The sequence below is a fragment of the Ornithorhynchus anatinus genome, chromosome 9, assembly GCF_004115215.2.
Source record: "Ornithorhynchus anatinus isolate Pmale09 chromosome 9, mOrnAna1.pri.v4, whole genome shotgun sequence".
NCBI classification, from domain to species: domain Eukaryota; kingdom Metazoa; phylum Chordata; class Mammalia; order Monotremata; family Ornithorhynchidae; genus Ornithorhynchus; species Ornithorhynchus anatinus.
In genome coordinates, this window is record NC_041736.1 from 59,364,678 (window position 1) to 59,390,764 (window position 26,087).

The 26,087-nt window shown below is 51.1% G+C and overlaps 1 protein-coding gene across 27 annotated transcripts in view; it reads left to right on the forward strand.

Moving 5' to 3' along the window:
- NRXN1 (neurexin 1) overlaps window positions 1-26,087 on the forward strand; it is a 637,736-nt gene that overhangs the window by 482,783 nt on the left and 128,866 nt on the right. For all 27 annotated transcript variants that reach the window (XM_039913064.1, XM_039913065.1, XM_039913071.1 and 24 more), the window contains one exon: window positions 19,964-20,145. In XM_039913064.1, the coding sequence (XP_039768998.1) occupies window positions 19,964-20,145 (182 nt within the window). The remainder of the gene's footprint in view (window positions 1-19,963; window positions 20,146-26,087) is intronic.

The following is a 26,087-nucleotide window of genomic DNA, read 5'->3' on the forward strand; positions in this document are numbered from 1 at the left end:
AACACGCGTCCCCGATAATTAACCCTCACAGTCTCAGATACCAGATGTTAGTACGGAGAGGAGTGGCCGACTTCATTTAGGCTCTTATCGGCATTGGCGGCGGGTGTGTTTGACTTCCCCGTTTTCACACACCCCACGGAACAGAGGAAATAAAATGAAGATAAGATTCCGCGGTGACTCGGACCCCTTTCGTCAACGCTGCCCGTCTGCGCGGCCTTTCCCATTTTGGTGGAATGCCCCGTTACAGCGCTTTCTTGTAACGATCACATCCGTCTAGTTAATATCACCTCAAGGGTTGAGAATGGAGGTCTGGTACCCTCTGCTTCGGCTCCTGCGTTTCCCTGGAACGCAGTTTCCCCCCCACCACCAGCCCACGTCAACGTGACATCTAAATCCGTGTTCTTCGTCACGAAGGACGGCATCATTTTCCAGCGTCTTCGAGGCCTGTCGTTTAAAGAGACAGGGCCAACAAGGCCCTAGCTTAAAAAAAAAAAAAAAAAAGCATTTAAGTGCTTACTATGGTCCAGGCGCTGTACTAACCTCATATAAGATAATCGGGTTGGACACAGTCCATGTCCCACGTGGGGCTCCCAGTCTTAATCCCCCTTTTGCAGATGAGGGAACTGAGGCCCGGAGAAGGGAATCGACTTGCCCAAGGTCACCCGGCAGACAAGGGGCGGAGCCGGGAATAGAACCCAGGTCCTTCCGACTCCCCGGCCCGGGCTCGATTTATTAGGCCAAGCTTGCTGTCGATGGCGTCTTCCGCGCACGTTGTGTCCCACGTCTCGGGGTCCTGTTAGCTGGTTTCCCGGCTTCTTCCCGGATGGTAGGAAGGCCTAATTCTGCGGGTCGGAGTCTCTTTCGAGGCGACGTCCGCGCTCCCTGTCAGAACGGAATTTGCTCCCTTGCATCCTCTAGACTGTAAGCTCGTTGTGGGCAGGGAACGTGACTGCAAATTCTGTTGTACGATACTCTCCCAAGTGCTCGGTGCAGCGTTCTGCACGTCGTAAACCCTCAGCGAATACCATCAGTTGATTGACGGAAATTGGCCTTGAAGTATTTTAAGTTCATGGACTTGTATTTTAATGATCACTGGTAAGGCCAAAGAATAATTGTTTGCAATCTGTTGAGTTTACCAGCCGAAGCCCTTCCATGGTGATTTGACGCTCATTCATTCAGTCGTATTACCCTGTGCAGAACCACTCTACTAAATAATAATGCTATTTGTTAAGCGCTTACTATGTGCCAGGCAGTGTTCCAAGCGCTGAGCTTACTAAACACGACATGCCCCCCAATTTATCTGATTTATCTTTGCAGCGTCCTTGGGAGATTCCTGGAGGGAAGTGCTTTATCCCCATTCTACAGGTCACAAGATGGAGGCAAAAAGCAGCGTGGCTCAGTGGAAGAAGCGCCGGCTTGGGAATCAGAGGTCATGGGTTCGAATTCCGGCTCCGCCACTTGTCAGCTGTGTGACTGTGGGCAAGTCACTTAACTTTTCTGTGCCTCAGTTACCTGATCTGGAAAATGGGGATTAAGACCGTGAGCCTCACGTGGGACAACCCGATTACCCGGTATCTACCCCAAGCGCTTAGAACAGTGCTCTGCACGTAGTAAGCGCTTAACAAATACCAGTATTATTATTATTATTATTCTCGACTTGGCCAAGTCCAAACAGTCGATGAACCGATCAACAATATTTACTGAGCACTTACTGTGTGTGGAGCACTGTACTGATGGCTTGGGAGAATCCAGTACAATAGAGTCGGGTAGACAGGATCTTTGCCCTTGAGGAGCTTACAGTCTGGAGTCTAAATTGCGGATAAGCAAACCGCTGTGGCCCTGAGGGTGAGGTGAATATCAAGTGCTTAAAAGGGCAGATCCAAGTAGGATGGTGACGCAGAAGGGGAAGGGAATAGGGGAAAAGAGGGCTTAATCGGGGAAGGTCTCTTGCCTAAGGCTAGAGCAAAGGTGTGGAGAAGGTCATGGGTTCTAATCTGCTTACCTGCTGTGTGACTTTGTGCAAGTGACTTAACTTCTCTGGGCCTCAGCACAGGGGGATTAAGACCGTGAATCCAGTGGGGTCGCAGTTTGAATGAGGAGCAAAGGGCAGTGATGTGAAGGTAATAATAATAACGTTGGTATTTGTTAAGCACTTCCTATGTGCAGAGCACTGTTCTAAGCGCTGGGGTAGACTCAAGGGAATCAGGTTGTCCCACGTGGGGCTCACAGTCTTCATCCCCATTTTACAGATGAGGTAACTGAGGCACAGAGCGGTTAAGTGACTCGCCCAAAGTCACACAGCTGCCAAGTGGCAGAGCCGGGATTCGAACCCAGGATCTCTGACTCCAAAGCCCGGGCTCTTTCCGCTGAGCCACGCTGCTTCTCTGAACCAACAGGATTTGTTGACAGACTGAATCTGGGGGGTGAACGAGAGAAATGAGGATACTGCCAAGGTGGTGAGAAGGGGAAGAGAGTGGTGTTATCTACAGGGAGGTGAAAGGCAGGGTTTAGGGAGGAAGAGGAGAAGTTCCGATTTGGACATCTGTGGTGTCAACAGAGCATCCAAGTACAGAAGTCATGCAGGCAGGAAGAAATGTAAGACTGGCTTACTTTGGGAAGGGAAGGTGACGTATTTTATATCGTACTCTCCCAAGTGCTTAGCTTAGTGCTCTGCACACGGTCCGCGATTGATGGACCACAGAGAGGAAGAGAGAAATCAGGGCTGGAGATGTAGATTTGGGAATCATCCGCTTCCTGGACTCCTTTACCTCCTAACGACCAGAGAGGAGACTAAAAATGAACTCCCTGGATTCCCAACCCAGAACTGTTGTTATCAGATTGGGCCGACAGGGCAAGCGGGTGGAAAGTTCATTAGGGGAAAAACTAGCGGCGTGCAGCGTACGAGATGAGATTAAGGAGAACATGAGGAAAAAAGGCTCCCAATAAAGGAAGGAGGCTGAGGAAGAGAACACAAGCTAATTCACATGGAAGGAAAAAGAAAGATTAAAGGATTTATCGGGGACCGAACAGGAAAGACAAGAAGGAGCCAGATGATTTGCGAATTCAGAGGAATTAGAGTTGAAGAAAGGGAATGTGAATCGGCAGTTCAGTCCATCGGGGGTATTTACTGAGCGCTTACTGTCTTTGGAGCACCGTACTAAGCCCTTGGAAGATGACAGAGTTAGTAATCGTGATCCCTGCCCTCAGGGAGTTTGCAGTCTAATAATGGTATATTTTAAGCGCTTACTGTGTGCCAAGGATTGTACTAAGCACTGGGTTCGATATAAGATAATCAGGCCAAACACAGTTCCTGGCACACATGGGGCTCACAGTCTATGTAGGAAGGGAAACAGGCACTGAATCCCTATTTGGCAGATGAGGAAACTGAGGCATGGAGGGGTCAAGTGGTGACTTCCCAAGGTCACATAATAGGTATGAGGCAGAGGCAGGATTAGAGCCCAGGTCCTCTGACTCCCAAGCCAGGGCTCTTTGCATTAGGTTCCGCTGCTTTTCGTGATACAGGCTGTGATAAGAGGAAAATAGATAAATCCCAAGATTTATTTGGGGTACGGTCCAGAATTCTGGGGGCATTCTCTGCCTCTCCGTGGCTTCTCCCCGATCCACGATCACCACAAGCGAAGGAAAAGACGGACAGATTTGGGATGATGTAACAGTGTTCTGGTTGTCGACCAAAATGAGACCCGTCAGCCTAAATTGCAGCGAATTTTCCTTGCTGCCTAAATATTCCGCTGTTCTGTGTTTTGTGTCCTTCCCTTCGTTGGGTTACTGAGCTATCCCGTTCTGAAAGGTCCAGTGGAAGAGTGCAGGGAAGCAGTGTGGTTTAGTGGCTAGAGCAGGAGTCCTCCTGACATGGGTTCTAATCCTGCTCTGCCACCTGTCCTCTGTGTGACCCTAGGCAAGTCACTTGCCTGGGCCTCAGCGACCTCATCTGGAAGACGGGGATTAAGACTGTGAGCCCTGTGTGGGACGTGGACGGTGTCCAAACTGATTAGCGTGTTTCTCTCCCGGTGTTTAGTACAGTGCCTGGCACATGGTAAAGGCTTAACAGATGCTATTTTTTAAAAAAATGACAAAGATGTGAGGTTGGTGTTTGTGTATGCCCTCAGTCGCCGCTAATAATCTGCTCTCTATCTCCCCACATACCATTTTTAATGCCATTAAAAAAAAAAGCCCCCCTCATTATCAACGTCAGTGGTTTTTATTGAACGATTGCTATGTGGCTCAGTGGAAAGAGCATGGGTTTAGAAGTCAGAGGTCATGGGTCTAATCCCGGCTCCGCCACCTGTCAGCTGTGTGACTTTGGGGAAGTCATTTAACTTCTCGGAGCCTCGGTTACCTCATCTGTCAAATGGGGATTAAGACTGTGGGACAACCTGATTACCCTGTATCTCCCCCAGCGCTTAGAACAGTGCTCGGCACATAGGAAGCGCTTAACAAATACCAACGTTATTATTATTATTAGAGAGAGAACACTGAACTAAGCACTTGGGAGGGTACCGTGCATCAGAGTTGGCAGACACGTTCCCTGTCCACAATGGAGCCCCCTCCCTTTATTCTGATATTCCCAAGATTCATATATTCTTTTGAAAAACCAGTGAACACAGTTAATCCTCGCGCTGTAATCTGTTTTCACTTCTGTCTGGTAGAAAAATGAGATTATCCCAAATGTTCAATGAAGAACACGTTGCCCGAATTGCCTCCAGGAAACCCAAAGATGGAAGAGCTGTGCGGGGTCAGAGCTTGGACTTTGCCGCCCTTGCATCCCGCCCTCCGTCCCTTCCCCGCGGGCCTTCCCCTCTCCTTTAGCCGACCGCGTGCTTTTCGGTTGACTGCAGAGAATCCACAGACTTGGAAAAAGGAAACCCAGCCCCGAGTTGAGGCCTGTTCGGGAGTGACTCTCCAGAGCCGTGATCACAAGGCCCGCACGAGTGCAGTAATTAATTCCCGAGATAGAACAGCCGTCTGCATTTGCGGTTTTTCCGCCGGGTATTCCGTCAACCCGCCTCGGGAACGGCTGATGGCTCGTCGGAGTCTCGGATCCAAAAATAAAGCCGGCCTCCTTCTCTACCTCAGCCGATCCGGCAGTCGGTGGTATTTACCGAGTACCTATCGAGGGCGAAGCGATCGATCGGTCAGTCGATGGAGTATTTATTTTTTGCCTCTTTTCTGGTATTTGTTAAGCGCTTACTATGTGCAAATCGTTGTTCTAAGCACTGGGGTCGATACAGCTAGGTTGGATGCGGTCCCTGTCCCACATGGGGCTTGCGGTCTTAATCTCCATTTCACAGATGAGATAACCGAGACACAGAGGAATTAAGTGACTTGCCCAAGGTCACGGAGCAGACGAGCGGCAGAGCCAGAAATAATTATAATAATAATTGTGGTATTTGTTAAGTGCCTACAGTGTAATAATAATTATAATAACTGTGGTATTCGTTAAGCACTTCCTATGTAATAATAATAATTACAATAATTAGGGTATTTATTAAGCACTTAACTGTGTGCCAGGCACGGCACTAAGCGCTGGGGTGGGTACAAGCGAATACGATTAGACAGTCCCTGTCCCACATGGGGCTCACAGTTTCAATCCCCATTTTACAGGTGAGGTAACTGAGGCCCAGAGAAGTGAAGTGACTTGTCCAAGGTCACACAGCCGACAGGTGGCGGAGCTGGAATCGGAACCCACGACCTTCTGACTCTCAGGCCCATGCTGTACTCACTGCACCCCGCTGCTGTGTCAGACATTGTTCTGAGCACTGGGGTAGATGGAAGCTAATCAGGTCAGACGCAGTCCCTGTCCCGCATGGGGTTCACAGTCTCAGCAGGAGGAAGAACAAGAGAACTGAGACCCAGAGAAAAGAAGTGACTTGCCCGAGGTCACACAGCAGACCAGTAGGCGGAGCCGCGATTAGAACCCAGGCCCTCTGACTCCCAGACCTCTGTTCTTTCCACTAGGCCGTGCCGCTTTTCTTTATTAATAATAATAACAGTAATGTTGGTATTTGTTAAGCGCTTACTACGTGCAGAGCACTGTTCTAAGCGCTGGGGTAGACACAGGGGAATCGGGTTGTCCCACGTAGGGCTCCCGGTCTTCATCCCCATTTTCCAGATGAGGTAACTGAAGCCCAGAGAAGTGAAGTGACTCGCCCACAGTCACCCAGCTGACCAGTGGCAGAGCCGGGATTCGAACCCGTGACCTCTGACTCCGAAGCCCGTGCTCTTTCCGCTGAGCCACGCTGCTTCTTTATTGAGCCCTTACTGTGTGCAGAACACTGTAATAATAATGTTGGTATTTGTTAAGCGCCTACTACGTGCAGAGCACCGTTCTAAGCGCCGGGGTAGACACGGGGGAATCGGGTCGTCCCGCGTGGGGCTCCCGGTCTTCATCCCCATTTTACAGATGAGGGAACTGAGGCACAGAGAAGTCCACATCGCACAGCTGCCAAGCGGCCGAGCCGGCATTCGAACCCATGACCTCCGACTCCGAAGCCCAGGCTCTTTCCACTGAGCCACGCTGCTTCTCCGTACTAAACTCTCGGGAGAGTACGGTACCACGGAGTTGGGAGGCGCGTTCTCCGTCCCCAGAGAGCTTCGGGTTTAGAGGGGGAGACAGGCGTTGATAGAAAGAAATCATTCCTAATAGATCATTTGTAGCGAGGTCCAAAGGTGTCTGTGGAGTCTACCAGGGACGGTCAGTCCACGTCTCCCCTCTCCTCAGGAAACCTCCGGTGGTTGCCCGTCCACCTCCGCATCAGACCAAAACTCCTCACCGTCGGCTTTGGAGGAGTCCACCACCTTGCCCCGCTCCTGCCTCACCTCGCTCCTTCAATGTCGGTATCTGTTAAGCGCTTCCTATGTGCAGAGCACCGTTCTAAGCGCTGGGGGAGAAACAGGGTCATCGGGTTGTCCCAGGTGGGGCTCACAGTTAATCCCCATTTTACAGATGAGGGAACTGAGGCCCGGAGGAGTGAAGTGCCTGGCCCACGGCCACACAGCTGACAAGGGGCGGAGCCGGGATTCGAACTCATGACCTCTGACTTCCAAGCCCGGGCTCTCTCCCCTGAGCCACGCTACTCGGTAAATGTGATTAACTGACCGATCGGGCCTTGTTTTTGCTCCTGTTGTTTCACCAATCCCTTCTCCCCCAACTCTTCGATTAGAGAAGCAGCGTGGCTCAGTGGAAAGAGCCCGGGCTTGGGAGTCGGAGGTCATGGGTTCGAATCCCGGCTCGGCCACTGGTCAGCCGTGTGACCGTGAGCAAGTCACCTAAGTTCTCTGTGCCTCAGTTGCCTCAGCTGGAAAATGGGGATTAAGACGGTGAGCCTCACGTGGGACAACCTCATTACCCTGTATCTACCCCAGCGCTTAGAGCGGTGCTCTGCACAGAGTAAGCGCTTCACAAATGCCAACGTTATTAATTAGCCCCTCAGGGGCCGGGGACCAACGTCTCCTTCTCACTCGTGTATCATTTTTTGCCCCCAACATTTATTACATTGCCTTTCTCGTAGTAGGCGCTCAGTAGATACTCTCCTTACTGTTACTACTGGCAGAATGGCACAGTGGCCAGAACCCGGGCCCGGGAGTCAGAGGACCTGGGATCTAACCTCGACTCTGCCACTTCTCCGCCCGTGTGACCTTGGCCGGGTCGCTTCACTTCTCCGTGCCTCAGTGACCTCACCTGGAAAATGGGGATTTGAGACCGGGAGCCCTACGTGGGACAGGGACTGCGTCCAATCCGATTTGTTCGCGTCCACCCCAGCGCTTAGTACAGTGCCTGGCACGGAGTAAGTGCTTAACAAATACCATTTCTGTTAGTAGTACAACGGAAGCGGGACACAGATTCCTTGCTCTCAAGGAGCTCGACGTCTTCAAAAGAGGGAAGGTCCGTCTTTCGTCTTTCGGGAAGCAGCGTGGCTCAGTGGAAAAGGGCCTGGGCTTCGGAGTCAGAGGTCGTGGGTTCGACTCCCAGCTCTGCCACTTGTCACTGTGTGACTGTGGGCGAGTCACTTCACTTCTCTGTGCCGCAGTTCCCTCATCTATAAAAAGGGGATTAACTGTGAGCCTCACGTGGGACAACCTGATGACCCTGGATCTACCCCAGCGCTTAGTACAGTGCTCTGCATATAGTAAACATAGTAAGCGCTTAACAAATACCAACATTATTTCCCTCTGGAGCCTTAGCGAAGGGCAAGAAGGGTCCTTTAGAGCCCCAGGAAGTGCTTTTGTCAGAGCTCCTCTTCTCCGATGCCCTGGTGGAGAGAACGCGGGCCCGGAAGCCAGAGGACTCGGGTTCTGATCCCGGCTCTTCTCAGCATGGCTCCGTGGAAAGAGCCCGGGCTTTGGAGTCAGAGGTCATGGGTTCGAATCCCGGCTCGGCCGCTCGGCAGCTGTGGGACTTTGGGCAAGTCACTTCACTTCTCGGTGCCTCAGTGACCTCATCTGTAAAATGGGGATTAAGACCGTGAGCCCCACGTGGGACAACCTGATGACCCTGTATCTACCCCAGCGCTTAGAACAGTGCTCGGCACATAGTAAGCGCTTAACAAATACCAACATTATTATCATTATTATTATTGTTGTTCTTTGGGCTTCAGCTCCCTCATCTGCCAAACGGAGATTCAGTCAATCAGTCACATTTATTGAGCGATGACTGCGTGCAGAGCACTGTCCTAAATGCTTCGGAGAGTACGATATAACAGACACGTTCCCTGCCCGCCGCGGGCTTAGTCTAGATTCAATCCCTGTTCTCCCTCCTGCTTATACTGTGAGCCCCCCGGGGGACCTGATTATCTTGTATCTACCCCCATCGCTTAGTACAGTACTTAGCAGCGATAAGCTCTTAACAGATATCTCAGTTTTTGGAATTTAAGTGCTTTCTAGGTGCCAGGCCTTGTCCGGAGTGCTGAGGTAGGTACAAGATATTCAGGACCGACACAGTCCCCGGCCCCCATGGGGCTCACAGTCTTAATCCCCATTTGACAGACGAGGGAACCGAGGCCCGGAGAAACGAAGTGACTCACCCCAGTGCACACAGTGGACACGCGGCGGAGCCGGGATTAGAACCCCGGTCCTTCTGACTCGCAGACAACTAGGCATCACCGCTTCTCCCTTCCCAGACAAATCGTTTCATGGTTTGGGACGGTGGTTTGGGACGGGGACGTGGAAGGATTGAGATTTTCCACCTGTTAAATTAGGCTCATTAAATCCAAAGAACCTGTAGGATTTGCAGCCAGAGAGAGATTTTTGAAACAAATGTATTGGGTTTTATTTTAATCCAGCGCAGCTTTCGAAATCGAGCTTCACTGGGCCCCCACGGTGGAGATGGTGTGTGTGTGGTGTGTGTGTGTGTGTGTTTGGATGTGTATGACACAGAGATTTCCCCATACCGTGCGGAGGATGTGTGTGTGTGTATATCAACTTTATTGTACTCTTTATATATATATAGTATTTAAGCGCTCACTGTAATAACAGTTATGGCATTTGTTAAGCACTTACTATGTGACAAGTACTGTTCTAAACACTAGGGTAGAAGCAGCGTAGCTCAGTGGAGAGAGCACGGGCTTGGGAGTCAGAGGTCATGGGTTCGAATCCCGGCTCTGCCACTCGGCAGCTGTGGGACTGTGGGCGAGTCACTTCACTTCTCTGGGCCTCAGTTACCTCATCTGTAAAATGGGGATTGAGACTGTGAGCCTCACGGGGGACAACCTGATGACCCTGTATCTACCCCAGCGCTTAGAACAGTGCTCTGCACATAGTAAGCGCTTAACAAATCCCAACATTATTTATTATTATGTTGGACACAGTCCCCGTCCCACATGGGATTCAGTCGAAATAGGGGGAGAGCGGGATTTAAGCCCTGTGTTACAGTTGAGAAAGATGGGGCACAGAGAAGTTAAGTGTCTTGTCCAAGGCTACACAATGAGTAATTCGCAGAGCTGGATACAGAACCCGGGCTCATACTCTTTCTATTAGCCCACATATAATAATAATAATAATAATAATAATGTTGGTATTTGTTAAGCGCTTACTATGTGCAGAGCACTGTATGTCCTTAGTGTTTTACATATATATATATATATATAAAAGTGTACGTATATGTATATATACTTTACTGGACCCATGCAAAGGGGAGCGCGCGTATGTGTGTATTCATTTGCCTTTTTGTATACGTAGACTCTTGCTGAGGGTAGTGTGTGTGTGTCTGTGATATTTACCACTTACTGTATGCCGGGCACTGTAACGAAGCGTTGGGAGTAGATATACAAGCTAATCAGGCTGGACGCACTCCGAGTCCCACGTGAGACTCAAAATCCTAATCCCCATTTTACAGACAAGGTAACTGAAGCACAGAGAAGGGAATTGACTTGCCCAAAGTCGCAAAGGAGACAAGCGGCGGAGTCGGGATTAGAGCCCGGGTCCTTCTGAAAGCCAGGTACTGGGCCACGCCGCTTCTCTCTGTGTGTACATGTTAGACAGATTCAACTGTAACCCTGCAGAATTCTTCTGGGTCTTTGATGTGCTGGGGTTTCTCCCAGTTGATTGAGTGACTGGAATGAGATAATGAATCCTTTCTTTGATCTGAATCATCCTCGCGTCAGCGTAACCTACCAGGCTGGATAATGATACCATCCATCTTGGATTTATCCTTTCCTTTGATGCGGCAATTACCTTTGCACGTATTCAGTACCGAGGCAGTGTTTGTTTAATCACACTTTAACCCGGGAAGCCTAGTCGTTAGAGCTTGGGCCTGGCCGTCGGGGGCCTTGGGTTCTAATCCCGGCTCCGCCACTTGTCTGCTGCGTGACCTTGGGAGAGTCCCTTGACTTTTCTGGGCCTCAGTAGCCTCAACTGTAAAACGGAGAATACGACTGTGAGCCCCAGGTGGGACATGGACCGTGTCCAACCAGATTATCTTGCAATCGGTCCATCTTATTTATTGAGGCCTTACTGTGTGCAGAGCACTGTACTAAGTGCTCGGAAGAGTAAAGTGTAACAATAAACAGACACCTTCCCTGCCCACAATGAGCTTACAGTCTAGACGGGGAGACAGATATAAATAGAAATAAATAAATGACAGACACACACAAGTGCTGCGGGGCTGGGAGAGGGGACGAATAAAGGGAGCAAGTCAGGGCGATGCAGAAGGGTTGGGAGAAGAGGAGTGCCTGCCATAATGTAAGCGCTTAAGAAATACCATTAAAAAACCCCCCAAAACCTAACCTTCGTGGAGGAAGAAACGCAAATGTCTGGATCCGTCTCTCCGAAAGAACAAGCTGGCATCAACAGTGGTGTAATGAACTTCAAATACGTCTTGGCTTCCGTCCGCCCCATGTTTTCCCGGAACGTGCCATATATTTCCCCGCCGTCGGTTCTCTATTGATTTCTGGATTGCCAAACCGGGTGTGTGGATTGTAAATTTTCGAGACGCAAGACCTACTCTGGCTCAAGGCGTTCGGCAAAAAGGCTCCGTTGCCTTTCCCTTTCTGGCAGTGGATCTCACCCCCGGGGGCAGGAGGAACGTTGTGTCTCGTAGTTAGCTAAATATGCTGTGCTGTGAGTGGCGCTGATGAAATCCATCTCCCCAAGCACTGTCGTCCTTGAAGAGAAGCACCGCTAGGACTCTTGAGCCTTGTGAGTGGGAGGGAGGGATGGAGGATTTAAAACATTTTTTTCTGGCATTTGTTAAGCGCTTAGAATGTGCCAGGTGCTGTACTAAGCACTGGGGTGGATACAGGCAAATCGGGTCGGACACAGTCGCTGTCTCGCGTAGGGCTCACGGTCTTCGTCCACATTTTACGGGTGAGGTAACAGGCCCGGAGAAGTGAGGTGGATTGCCCAAGGCCACACAGCAGCCAAGTGGCGGAGCTGGGATTAGAACTCATGACCTTTGACTCCCAGGCCCGAGTTCCATCCGCTATGTCATGACACATTCCCTGCCCACAACGAGCTTATGATCTAGAGGTAGAGGCAGACATCAATAGAAATAAAGAAATTACAAGTAATAAATACAGAAATATGACATAGCCTTGCACACAGTAAGCTCCCAATTCATTCATTTAATGGTATTTATAATAATAATAATAACAACGTTGGTATTTGTTAAGCACTTACTATGTGCAGAGCACTGTTCTAAGCGCTGGGGTAGATACAGGGTCATCAGGGTATCCCACGTGAGGCTCTCAGTTAATCCCCATTTTACAGATTGAGGTAACTGAGGCACAGAGAGGTTAAGTGACTCGCCCACGGTCACACAGCTGACGAGTGGCAGAGCCGGGAGTCGAACCCATGACCTCTGACTCCGAAGCCCAGGCTCTTCCCACGGAGCCGCGCTGCTTTATTAAGCTCTTACTGTGAACTGAGCACTTGGGAAAGTACAGTGCAAAAATAAAGAGTTATAGTCCCTGCCCACAACGAACTCACAGTCTGGGCAGGGAGGGGGGAGACAGACATCAATATCAATGCAAATAGACATCAATAATACAAATAAATAAAATTAAAGATGTATACATAAGTACCACTGATTGATTCGATTGGAAGTCCTGGGTAGGACGGGAACTAAGACCGATCTGATTATCTGTCATCTATCCCGGTACTTAGCCGGTGCTTGACACAGAGGAAGTGCTTAAAAAATATTGCCATTCTTATTAGGATCGTTATTTTTTACGATCATTATGTATGTTGTGATCTGGACCCAGGTTCCATTAGCGATCAATCCCGTCAGCGTGAGGCTGAACCCGGTAGCGAGGCCTCTCAGAGGTTGGGCTGCCGTAAAGAAGCGCTCTTTGGCTGGGACTCTTCCCTCATCCCCCCGGGTGGTCTTTAGAGGGAAGCTTTTTCACCTCTGGCCGGGTCTCTTCCTTCCCCAAACTCACACTCCACCATCGATCACGCAGAACGACGCTTCTGAGATATCTTCCGAGGCGAGCGCTTCCTCCCTTTTCGGCCAACGGGCCGGCAAGCGGCCCCTGAAGACTGATAGCTGAGCTTTGCATCCGAGAGGAGGAGAGTTTGTCGGGGAGGTGGAGAGACCCATCTTGGCTTTTTCAGAAGGATCTGTCTGTTAGTGTAGCACCGTCTTGCTTGGAAATGAGCCAGGGACTTGGGGGGGGGGGGGTCAGCTGCTTGCCACAGTGCTCTGTAGCAAAATCTGGGAGCCAACTTTTATTTTTTTAAAAAAATGGTATTTGTTAAGCGCTTACTATGGCCAGGCACTGTACCAAGCGCTGGGGTAGATCCAAGATAATCGGGTTGGACGCAATCCCTGTCCCACGTGGGACTCCCGGTCTTAATCTCCGTTTTACAGCCGAGGGAAATGAGGTCAAGAGAAGTGAGGTGACTTACCCAAGGTCACCCAGCAGACAAGTGAGGGAATCGGGATTAGGACCCAGGTCCTTCTGGCTCCCGGGCCCCGGGCTCTCTCCACTAGGCCACATGCTTCTCTTTGGCAAGACCGATGTTGATTTGTCTGCTTGCTCCTCGGGGATGAGATTGGAAAGACCTGGATGCTTCTTGGCCAAAGCGGCACGTCTGCGGATTCCCGCTGTAGATAGTCTGGGCTTCCGTTGGGCACAGCACGGGTAGGGGGCTTCACCGAAGAGCAGAGGCGCCTGAATGTCTTCCAGAGAGGTGGCAGGATGGTAGAGCCCCTTCAGCAGAGACGAACCAAGGGCTTCAAGTCCCCAAGGCTGGCATCTCAGCCCTCTGGTGTCCCGGCTGGCATCTCGGTGCTCCGGTGGCCCGGCTGGCCATCATCACCCAGTGGAGAGCCGGGTCAGGCCGGCCCAAGTCGGCCGTGGTAATACTTCCCGATGACGGGATTTGTTAAGCGCTTCCTCCGTGCCGGAGCAGAGAACGGGGCTTAGCGTGAGGTCGGGATACGAGACAAAGGATCGATCTACGATGGATTGATTTACGGGTGAGGAAACCGAGGCACAGGGAGATTAAGCGACTCCCCCGAGGTTACCCAGCAAGCTCAGTGGCAGAGCCGAACCCAGGTCTCCTGACTTCCAGCCGAAGGCTCTTTCCGCTGGCCCACACATCCTCTTCACAGGAAACGAGAGAGTAGGGAGAATACAAGCGAAACTAAGACCGTATCATTATAATAATAATAATGTCGGTATTTGTTAAGCGCTTACTATGTGCAGAGCACTGTTCTAAGCGCTGGGGGAGATACAAGGTATTCAGGTTGTCCCACGTGAGGCTCACAGTCTCGATCCCCATTTTACAGATGAGGGAACTGAGGCCCAGAGAAGTGAAGTGACTTGCCCACAGTCACACAGCTGACAAGGGGCAGAGCTGGAATTCGAACCCACGACCTCTGACTCCCAAGCCCGTGCTCTTTCCTCTGAGCCACGCTGCTTCTCATTACGTACGCATGTCTCTATGTGGGCCTGGGAATGTGTCCGACCTGGTTATCTTGTGCCTACCCCAGTGCTTGGCACAGAGAAAGCACTAAGCGAACATCATGATTATCATCATTACTTTTATAATAATAATACCGATAACAATTAGGTATTGGTTAAGGCCTTACTATGTGCCAGGCGCTGTACTGAGCGCTGGGGTGGATGCGAGCAAATCGAGTTGGACGCAGTCCCTTGCCCACGTGGTGCTCACAGTCACAATCCCCGGTTTACAGATGAGGGAACTAAGGCCCAGAGGAGTGAATGACTTGCCCAAGGTCACACAGCAGGCAAGCGGCGGAGCCGGGATTAGAACCCATGTCCTTTTGACTCCGAGGCCCGGGTTCTAATCACTGCGCCATGCTGCTTCTCCGATAAACAGTGCTCCTTGAACTTGGGGGGGGGGGGTCACACTCTTATTGAACTCCCGGCTCTGCCACTTATTCATTCAATAGTATTTATTGAGCGCTTCCTATGTGCAGAGCACTGTACTAAGCGCTTGGAATGTACAATTCTGCAAAAACCTATCTGCTGTGTGACCTTGGGCAAGTCACTGAACTTGTCTGCGCCTCAGTTCCATCAGCTGTAAAATGGCGATCAAGACAGCGAGCACCACATGGGACGGGGATTGTGTCCGACCCAGTTAAGCTTGTATCTATCCCAGCGCTCAGTACAGTAACTGGCTCATAGCGAACACTTAAGAAATACCATAAAAAAGTCGCCCCTGGTTCGATAGTTTCCGCAGATGTGGTCTGCGGATCTAGCTTTTGGGCTCCGAGGCTGGTTGGAATTTGAGAACGCTTTACGTTCCGTTTTAATTCTTGCAAATTGCCTGCCAATTTAATACCGGCAGCATCTAAACAGTAAGTAATTGCTTATGATAATGAGTGCAAACTCATTTGTTGGAATCCGTTAATATTCACCATGCCTGTTTTCTACTGTTGGCAGCTCCGAAAGCACTGCTCTCTTAGTTAAATGCTGGGTTGTGATTGCATCGCTATTATAAGGGAGCTCCGAAACGAGCGAGTCGATAGCGTCGAGGGGGGTAAAGAATAGTCACGCTTAGGCAACTCCGGCAAACGGGAACGAGAAATCCATCCCGTCCACTGAGAACGGTACAGGATATGAAAAGACATCAGCCAGGAAGGAATAACCACCCAAGTCTAAATAACGCATCTTGATTAGCGATTGATGTCCACCAGCCAGACGTTTCTTAGCGAAGTAAGAAATGACCCGTTCTCTCCCAAAGTGAGCCGTAAAAATGACTCCGAAGGCAGCCGGAACCCAAAACCCGTTTGGCGGTTCGACAGATGCAACGGGCATTCGTGGGGTTTTGTGGATCGCGGTTCTGTCCTTTGCACCCGGGCCAGGTCAGTCAGTCGATCGTATCGATTGAGCGCTGACTGTGTGCAGAGCACCGTACTGAGTGCGTGAGAGAGGTCGGTAGAACAGAGTTGGCGGGCACGTTCCCTGCCCACAACGAGCTTACAGTCTAGGTGGGGGGAGGCAGACTTAAATAAAAATAGAAATAAATAAATTACCGAAGTGCACTTGGGGCTGGGCGGGGGGATTCATTATCTGTTCTCCCTCCCAAGTACCGTGAGCCCCGTACGGGACCTGGTGATCCCGAATCTACCCCGGCACTTAGCACAGTGTTTGGCATCTAGTAAGCGCTGAACACATAGCACAGTTAAAGCCCGCGCTTGAGCGTCATAGGTCGCGTCCGACTCTGCCACTCGTCAGCCGTGTGACTTTGGGCAAGTCACTTAGCTTCTCTGTGCCTCAGCTACTTCATCTGTAAAATGGGAATTCAGACTGCGAACCCCACGTGGGACAACCCGATTACCTTATATTCATTCAATAGTATTTATTGAGCGCTTACTATGTGCAGAGCACTCTACTAAGCGCTTGGGATGAACAAGTCGGCAACAGATAGAGACAGTCCCTGCCGTTTGACGGGCTTACAGTCTAATCGGGGGAGACGGACAGACAAGAACGATGGCACTAAACAGCGTCAAGGGGAAGAACATCTCGTAAAAACAATGGCAACTAAATTATATGTGCCCCAGTGCTTAGAACAGTGCTTGGCACGTAGTAGGTGCTTAACGAATACCATCATTATTAATTATGGCTAGTCTATCTCTATTTACGTCTATCTCTCTGTTTTTCCCTTGAGCTATAGCTAGAGGTATCTGCTGATCTCTCCTTGAGAACGGCTGTGAGGGGGGAAATCCCTATTGTGAGCTGAAGAAATTGGGAAATGGAGTTCGTTCATTCATTCGGTCACACTTATTGCGTGCTTACTGTGCGCAAAGCACTGTACTAAGTGCTTGGGAAAGTGCAATAATACAGGCACATTCCCTGCTCGCAACAGCTTACGGTCAAGATGGGAAGACAGACATTAATAGAGAGAAATAAACTAGGGATAGGGTCATAAGTCTTGTGGGGCTGAGGGAGGGGTTGGATTCCCTCAATCAATTCCCATAGGATTCTTCAGGTATTCTGGATGATAATAGTAATAATACTAAAAATAATAATGGGGTGGATAGAGGGTAATCAGGTCGGATACGGTCCCTGTCCCACATGGAGCTCACGGTCTTCATCCCCGTTTTACAGATGAAGGAACCGTGGCCCAGAGAAGTGAAGTGACTTGCCCAAGGTCACACAACAGACAAGTGGCAGAGCCAGGATTAGAACCCAGCTCCTTCTGACTCCCAGGCCCGTGCTCTTTCAACTAAGCCACGTTGTTTCTTACGAGTTCTGGGTTGTAAATAATAATGATTGTGGCGTTTGTGAGATGCTCATTTTGCGCCGAGAACTATACTAAGCGCCGGGTCGGATACAAGCAAACTGAGTTGGACAGAGTCGCTGTCCCGCATGGGGCTCACAGTCTTAATCACCGTAGTTAGTTGCTTCTTTGCGCCGACCCAGCACTGCTGACTTTGAGCCAATTCTTCGGTGACTTTCTCCCTGAGTCCCGTCTCGGCAAAGTGATGCGGCGCCACGGTTTGGGTGATCAAGTCGCCCTGCAAGAGAACATCGATATTTATCTCAGGGCTCTGTATTTTTTCTTTCATTGAGCTTCCTTATCCTCGGACGCTCTGTTAAAGTGATCCTCTCCCCCATTCTCTCTTTCCCTGTTGCTCTCCGCCTTTTGCCCCCCTTTGACGGCAATTGTCATGTCTTCACTTAGTCAAGCAGAACATATTTAATTCTCTTAATCTTTCCTCCCAAGGAAATCGCTCCAGCCTATTAACGATTCTCTAAATCCCTTGTATTTAACTTCCATCATTCCAGTAATGAGGGTCCCTTGCTCGTCTCCTCACTTGGGCTTTTTTTTTTTTTTTTTGCATGCGAATCGTGCAGATTATTACAACGTCGGCTCCATTTCCCACTTCCTGTCTACTTCCCCTCCCGCCTTCCCCACCCTCCAACACCAACTACCCAAGATCGCTGGATGATTCCGGGGAGAGGGTGTCTGTCTCCGCGTCTAGACTGTCAGCCCGCTGTGGGCAGGGAACACGTCTACCAACTCGGTTGTATTGTACTCTCCCGAGCACTTAGCCCTGTGTTCTGCACACAGTAGGTGCCAGTGGAGAGAGCCCGGGCCGGGAAGTCAGAAGGATGTCGGCCACTTATCTGCTGTGTGACCTTGAGCGAGTCACTCCACTTCTGTGTGCCTCAGTTCCCTCCTCTGGGTGGATGGGAATGAAGACCGTGAGCCCAACGCGGGACAGGGACTGTGTGCAACCCGATTTGCTTGTATCTACCCCAGCGCTTAGAACAGTGCCTGGCATGTCGGAAGCACTTAGCAAAAGCCACAGTTATCATTATTATTGGTAGTAATAGTAATAATAGTAAAAGCTTTTGAATCTCAGAGGTCCAAATTATATGGATAATTTCCGACTCTGCCCCTTGTCAGCTGTGTGACTGTGGGCAAGTCACTTCACTTCTCTGGGCCTCAGTTCCCTCATCTGTAAAATGGGGATGAAGACTGTGAGCCTCACGAGGGACAACCTGATTCCCCTGTATCTCCCCCAGCGCTTAGAACGGTGCTCTGCACATAGTAAGCGCTTCACAAATACCAACATCATTTCCCAGTGAGTCCTGGTTCCCAAGTTGATCCAATCTCCCCAGTGTCTTGTAAGAGATGAGGCCGCCATCTCTTTTCTCCGGGATCAGTTGTGGGGGTGAGGGCGGGGGGCGATGGGGAGAGTGATCTTCGGCCACCTAGATCATGTCCCCGTTGTTCTTTACCTGCCGCTCTGGGGTGTCGGCTCTCCGTTTTCTTTTCTGGTAGCCGAAAAGCGCTCACCACTGTAAGCGCTACTCCCCCTCACCGTCGACTTCAGAGCCCTCAATCTCCTTGCTCCCTCTTCCCTCACCTTCCTGTTCTCCTTCTACAGTTCAGCCAGCACACTTCCCTCCTCTAATGCCAACTTTCTCACTGTACCTCGGGCCCGTCCATGTCGCCCACGCCTGCCTCGGGCCGGGAACGCCCTCCCTCGTGTCCGACAGACGATCACTCTTCCCCTCTTCAGAGCCTTGTCGAAACTCTTCCAAGAGGCCTTCCCCAGCTAGGCCCTCTTTCCTTTCCTCTTACTGCCTTCTGCGTCGCCGTTGTAATAATAACGATGATGATGGTGATGGCATTTGTTAAGCGCTTACTATGTGCCAAGCATTGTTCTAAAACTGGGGTAGGTACAAGGTAGTCAGGTTGTCCCACGTGGGGCTCACGGTCTTCATGGCCATTTTACAGATGAGGGAACTGAGGCACAGAGAAGTGAGGTGGCTTGCCCCAATCAGCGTGGCTCAGTGGAAAGAGCACAGGCTTTGGAGTCAGAGGTCATGGGTTCGAATCCCAGCTCTGCCCTTTGTCAGCTGTGTGATTGTGGGCAAGTCACTTCACTTCTCTGTGCCTCAGTTCCCTCATCTGTAAAATGGGGATTAGCCGTGATCCTCACGTGGGACAACCTGATTCCCCTGTGTCTACCCCAGCGCTTAGAACAGTTCTCTGCACGTAGTAAGCGCTTAACAAATACCAACATTATTATTATTATTATTATTCACACCTCCCTCAGCCCCACAGCGATATCCGTGATTTACTTCTATTAACGTCTCTCCCTGCCCTAGACTGTAAGCTCACTGTGGGCAGGGAACTTGTCTACTCATTCTCTTGTTTTGTCCCCTCCCCAACGGTTAGTACAGTGCTCTGCACGCAGTAAGCACTCAGTAAATACCATGGATTGACCGATGGATATCGGCGAATCTCCACAAGTTGTGACCGAGCAACGTGTTGAGCAGCGGCCTCGGTAGGGGAAACTGGGGCGACAGGAGAGATTAGGGAGACCCCCTCTAGACCGTAAGCTCACTGTAAACCGGGAACGTGTCCACCTCCTCCGTCGTTTTGGACTCTCCCAAGCGTTTAGGACAGCGCTCTGCACCCAGTAGGCGCTCCCAAAGTCCGAGTGATTGAATAAGGAAGGGCCCCCTTCCCGTGTGCCCTCGTGGGTGGCTGACGGGCCTCGGCTTTTGTTTTCCAGCGGGAACGACGTACATCTTCAGCAAAGGCGGCGGACAGATCACATACAAGTGGCCGCCCAACGACCGGCCCAGCACGAGGGCTGACCGTCTGGCCATCGGCTTCAGCACCGTACAGAAGGAAGCGGTCTTGGTCCGCGTGGACAGCTCTTCAGGGCTCGGAGATTACTTGGAGCTGCATATCGTAAGTACTCTTCACGTTTCCCCGCCCTCCGGCCGCCGGTTATCTCTGTCCCTGGGCGGGAGAGGCGCTGACCGCTGGTTTTCTCGATCTGCGAGGGCACACGCCGACCGCCGGTTTGTCCTTTCCGTGGCGTCGTCCGGCGGACTTCGTTATTCTCTAACCACGAGGGCGTCGAGCGGTTTCCTCCATCCACGGGGGTGTCCGCCGACCGCTGGTTTTCTTTGTCCGTGGGGGCTGCCCGCTGTTTTTTCCGTCCATGGGCGTGCTCGCTGACCACCGGCTGTGGGGATGTCAGCTGGCCTTTGTTTTTCTCTGTGGGGGAGTCTTGTGGAAGCTAGTTTTCTCTGTCCACGGGAGCGTCCGCCGACCGCCGGTCTTCTCCGTCCATGAGGTTGTCTGCTGACCTTTGTTTTTCTCTACCAATGGGGAGGTCTGGTGGATGTGGGTTTTCTCTGTCCATGGGGTTGTCTGCTGGCCGCCGGTCCCCTCTACCCGTGGGATGTCCGGAGGACCCTGGTTCGTCACTGTCCACGGGGGCATCTGCGGTTTTCTCCGGCGGCGGGGGCGTCCGCTGACCGCTGGCGTCCTTCGTCCGTGGGGGTAGTGAAGCCTCTGGCCCCTGTATGACTGCAGCGAGTCCGAGCAGCCCAGTGCGTTGGCTGTTTGCTGAGGTCCCTCAGGAAGAGGAGGAGGAAGAGGCCAGGCTCCCACATGATTTAGAGCAAGTGGCGTCTGCCCCTCCTATTTACGGAGTGTTTACCACGTGCAAAGCACTGTGCTGAACGCTTGGGTGCGTGAAGAGAATAACGTGACCGGCCCAGACGCTCTCCCTTCTGGTGGGAAGCGAGGGGAGGGGGCTTTGCTGGGGGCAACAGGGCAAGAGGTGGGCTGGGACCTAGAGGGTTCCCCGGGCCCCTTCTAGCCTGTCGTAGTGGATAGAGCCCAGGCCTGGGAGTCAGAAGGTCGTGGGTTCTAATCCCGGCTCTTGTCACTTGTGTGACCGTGGGCGAGTCATTTAACTTCTCTGTGCCTCAGTTACCTCATCTGTAAAATGGGGATGAAGACCGCGAGCCTTACGTACGACAACCTGATTACCTCGTATCTATCCCAGCGCTTAGAACAGTGCGTGGCACATAGTAAGCGCTTAAAAAAATCCAACATCATTATTATTATTATTTATGTCTCCCAGTGACAAGCAGAAGGAGCAAGGAGCCAGTTCTGGCGAGCCTCGCCATGTGGGAGAACTAACTAGGAGGGTTGCAAGGCTTGGGCCTAGAGTTGCCATTCCCGTGCTCCCCTAAATATTCCCCGGACGGACCGACGTTCGCCGGGAGGGCCCGGGGTCGCCCTGTTCCCGGGCCCCTCCCCGGAAAACCACCCACCATCCTCAAGGAAAGCGTCCGGGGGCTTTGCCGGACACGCGCGGAAAGATTCCGTTGAGGTAACCTCAGGGCGCGCTAGACGCCCTCTCGTCATTCGTCCACTTTCTAAATCTGTTTGCTCGGGTCGGATCTGAGAGCCTCGCTCAGTGGAAGGACGAGAGCTTGAAAAGAAATTGCTTATCGATCCATCGCAAATTACACTCTGTTCCCCGCCACCGCCCACCCCTCGCTTCCCCCCTCAAAACATGGCGCAACAATCGCTCGCAAATCAACAGGGCCTGTGTTTCCGGGTGGCTCACGGCAGGTTGCTTGCTTGCCGACCACAGGCTGGGTTTCTGCGGGGATGGGGGTGGTATATGGCGGGACAGAGTTCCCCCTTTTTTTTCTTATGGTATTTCAGCCCGTTGTAGGCAGGGATTGTCTCTATTTGTTACTGAATTGTACTTCCCAAGCACTTAGTACAGTGCCCTGCACACAGTAAGCGCCCGATAAATGCGATTGAATGAATAAATGAGTGAAACCACTTACTGTGTCCCAGGCACTGAGTGCTGAGGTTGGTATAAGATAATCGGGTTGGACACGGTCCCTGTCCCACTTGAGGCTCCCAGGCTTAGACCCCATTTTGCAGGTGAGGGAACTGAGGACCAGAGAAGTCATGTGACTTGCCCAGAATCACACAGCAGACAAGTGGCGGGAGCTGGAGTTAGAGCCCAGCTCCCCTGACTCCCAGGCCCAGGCTCTTTCCACTGGGCCACCCCACTTGTCTTTGTGCGATTCCTTCCCTGTGGGTCCCCGCCAGGGGAGAGGAACATCTAAGAAACCGGGCTCCGAACACCCATCCAATTTCCCAAGCTGCCTCTCTGATCACCTGTTCTGGCAGGAGACTGGAAGCCCGGTGTATTTATAATAAACATTCCACCTCCCAAAATAACCACCATCAACACGGGTGACATTTCCAGGAATATTGTAATTATCTAGTCAGGGGACACGCTGCTCTTTGAAGCCTACAAACTTCGGATTAAAATTCCACCCGCCGACGCCACGTCGCCTCTCGTCGGTGATTTTTTTTTTTTCCCCCAGGTGCACGTCTACATCTGCTCAGCAGATAAAGGTGCGTTGTCCCCCAAGGGGGTTTCTGGGGTGTGAAGTTTCAAATCAGCGATCCCATTTGGTCCTCCCCCCCCCCAGCAAAAGCTGCCTGGGATTTCAATTCTTCCCTGGGACAATTCCTCTCCGGAGGAATTCCGTCTCGCCGAAGGAACGAGGTTCTGGACGTCTATCAGTCCATCTAGTAGTGATAATAATAATAATTGGGGTATTTGTTAAGCGCTTACTACGTGCCAGGCACTGTACTAAGTGCTGGGGTGGGTACAAGGAAATTAGGTAGGACACAATCTCTGACCCATGTGGGGCTCACGGTCTCAATCCCCAGTCTCCGGATGAGGTAACTGAGGCACAGAGATGTGAAGTGATTTGCTCGAGGCCACACAGCAGACAAGTGGCAGAGCCGGGATTAGAACCCCCAACCTTCCGACTCCCAGGCCCGGGCTGTCTCCGCTATGCCATACTGCTGATTCCGGCCATCAACCAATCCGTCTGTCAGTGCACCTCCCGTGAGCAGTACCATCGGTTGTATTCATTAATTGTGGTATTTGTTAAGTGCATACTATGTGCCAAGCACTGTTCTAAGAGCTGAAGTAATCAGTCACCCATATTTATTGAGCGCTTACTGTGTGCAAAGCACAGTACTGTAGATACGAGATAATAATAATTATGTTGGTATTTGTTAAGCGCTTACTACGTGCAGACCACTGTTCTAAGCGCTGGGGTAGATACAGGGTCATCAGGTTGTCCCACATGAGGCTCGCAGTCTTAATCCCCATTTTGCAGATGAGGGAACTGAGGCCCAGAGAAGTTAAGTGACTTGCCCACAGTCACCCAGCTGACGAGGGGCGGAGCTGGGATTCGAACCCATGACCTCTGACTCCCAAACCCGTGCTCTTTCCACTGAGCCGTGCTGCTTCTCTAGTTGGACACAGTCCATGTCCCACATGAGGCTCACAGTTTTCATCTCCATTTTCTTTGGGGAGGGGTGTCCCTTACTATCCAAGCTCCTTTATAGTCTTTTTTAATGGTATTTGTTGAGCACTTACTACGTGCCAGGCACTGTTCTAAGCGCTGTGGTACGTGCAGACAAATCGGGTTGGACACGGTCCCTGCGTCATATAGGGCTCGCAGTCTTATCCCCATTTTAATAATAATTGTGACATTTGTTAAGCGCTTACTGTGTGCCAAGCTCTGTCCTAAGCGCTGGGGTGGATGCAGGGTAAGCAGGTTGTCCCACGTGAGGCTCACAGTCTTAATCCCCATTTTACAGATGAGGTCACTGAGGCACAGAGAAGTGAAGTGACTTGTCCAAGGTCACACAGCAGACAAGTGGGGGAGCTGGGATTCGAACCCCGATCTCTGACTCCCAAGCCCGGGCCCTTTCCACTAAGCTACGCCGCTACCCTGAAGCATAGTTAAGTGACTTGCCCCAGGGCACAAAGCAGACAAGTGGCAGAGCTGGAATTAGAACCCAGGTCCTTCTGACTCCCAGGGCCGAGCTTTAACCACTAGGCAACACTGCTTCTTGCCTTGAAATTTTCCCAGTTTGACAACGAGAACGTTAATAACGTTATCGTTACGTTAGGTAACGTTAGACAAGCAGCGTGGCTCAGTGGAAAGAGCCCGGGCTTGGGAGTCAGAGGTCATGGGTTCGAATCCCAGCTCCGCCCCTTGTCTGCTTTGTGCCCTGAGGCAGGTCACTTCACTTCTCTGGGCCTCAGTTACCTCATCTGTAAAATGGGGATGAACTGTGAGCCTCACGTGGGACAACCTGATGACCCTGTATCTACCCCAGCGCGTAGAACAGTGCTCTGCGCATAGGAAGCGCTTAACAAATACCGACATTATTATTATAATAATAATATTTGTGGTATCTTTTAAGTGCTCACTCTGTGCTACTGTACTACAAACTAAGTCCTGGAGGAAGTAGAAGATCATCAGATTGGTTATAGTCCCTGTCCCACATAGGACTCACAATCTAAGTAGGAGGGACTACAGGAGTGTCAGCTCTCTAATGGGCAGAGAACGTGTCTGCTAATTCTGTTGTATCCTCCCAAGTGCTTCGCACAGTGCTCTGCACGTAGTAAGTGCTCAATAAATACCACCCGATTTGCATATATCCAACCCGGCACTTAGGACAGTGCCTGGCACCTGGTGAGCTCTTAGATACCACAGTTATCATTATTGTTATTATTTTTGATCGACTGAGCGGGAATTGAATCCCCATTTTAATAATAATAATGATAATGTTGGTAGTTGTTAAGCGCTTACTATGTGCAGAGCACTGTTCTAAGCGCTGGGGTAGACACGGGAATCAGGTTGTCCCACGTGGGGCTCACAGTCGTCATCCCCATTTTACAGATGAGGTAACTGAGGCCCAGAGAAGTTAAGTTGCCCACAGTCACCCAGCTGACAAGTGGCAGAGCCGGGATTCGAACCCATGACCTCTGACTCCAAAGCCCAGGCTCTTTCCACTGAGCCATGATTTTACAGATGAGGAATCTAAGGCACAGAGTCATGAAGTGACTTGCCCCCAAATTACCTGGACCTAAATCCTCTCCACCGAAGGCTCCCCCCCGCCCCCCCGAACCTCCATGTCCAGCCCCAGCTACCTCCTGGGCCTAGCGAGAAGCTGGGTGGCCTAGTGGGTAGAACCCGGACCTGGCAGTTAGAAGAACCTGGGTTCTAATCCCAGCTCTGCCACTTGCCTTCTGCGTGACCTTGGGTAAGTCGCTTCACCTCTCTGGGCCTCGGTTCCCTCATCTGTAAAATGGGGATTAAGACCGTGAGCCCCATGTGGGCCAGATACTGTGTTCGATCCAGTTGGCTTGAATCCATTTAGTACAGTGCCCGGCACGTAGTAAACGCTTAGCAAATCCCGCGATTATCATCATCATTAGGGACCCCGGGGACCGCGGGCAGGCTCTCGGCTAACGGCGGGCGGGGGACATCGAGCCGAAGGAAACGATTCGGCCCCAGAGCCGTCGGGACAGAAGTCACCGCGCGCTCCGTGCGGAAAAAGTGATCGATGGTCCGCGGATATTTGATGATCCAGGAAGCCCTTCCCCCCCGAGACACACGCCGATGTTTCGCCCTCGTTTTAGGCTTTAATCTTCATTATGCTGTCAATTCACCCTGCTCCGAGTGCATAATAAAAGGCTTGTTCGGAGCTTGCAAACAGATAGGGCCGCGCGCATTCCAATATATATGAAAATAGATATCCGTGATTATGTAGTTGTCATGTGCCATTTGGCAGCGCACTAAAAATCGTAAATGGATTACGTTTGGTATTGTTTCTTAATACAGAAATTGCACCCCGAGTAATTCCCATTAGTAATCCGTCGACGAAAGGGTTTAATCATCTATTTCTTTAAATGTTTTTCTTTTCAATAAGCCGCGAGAAGCTATTTTTCCAATATGTCGGCCTTCCCGCCCAATCGGTTGATCTGAAGA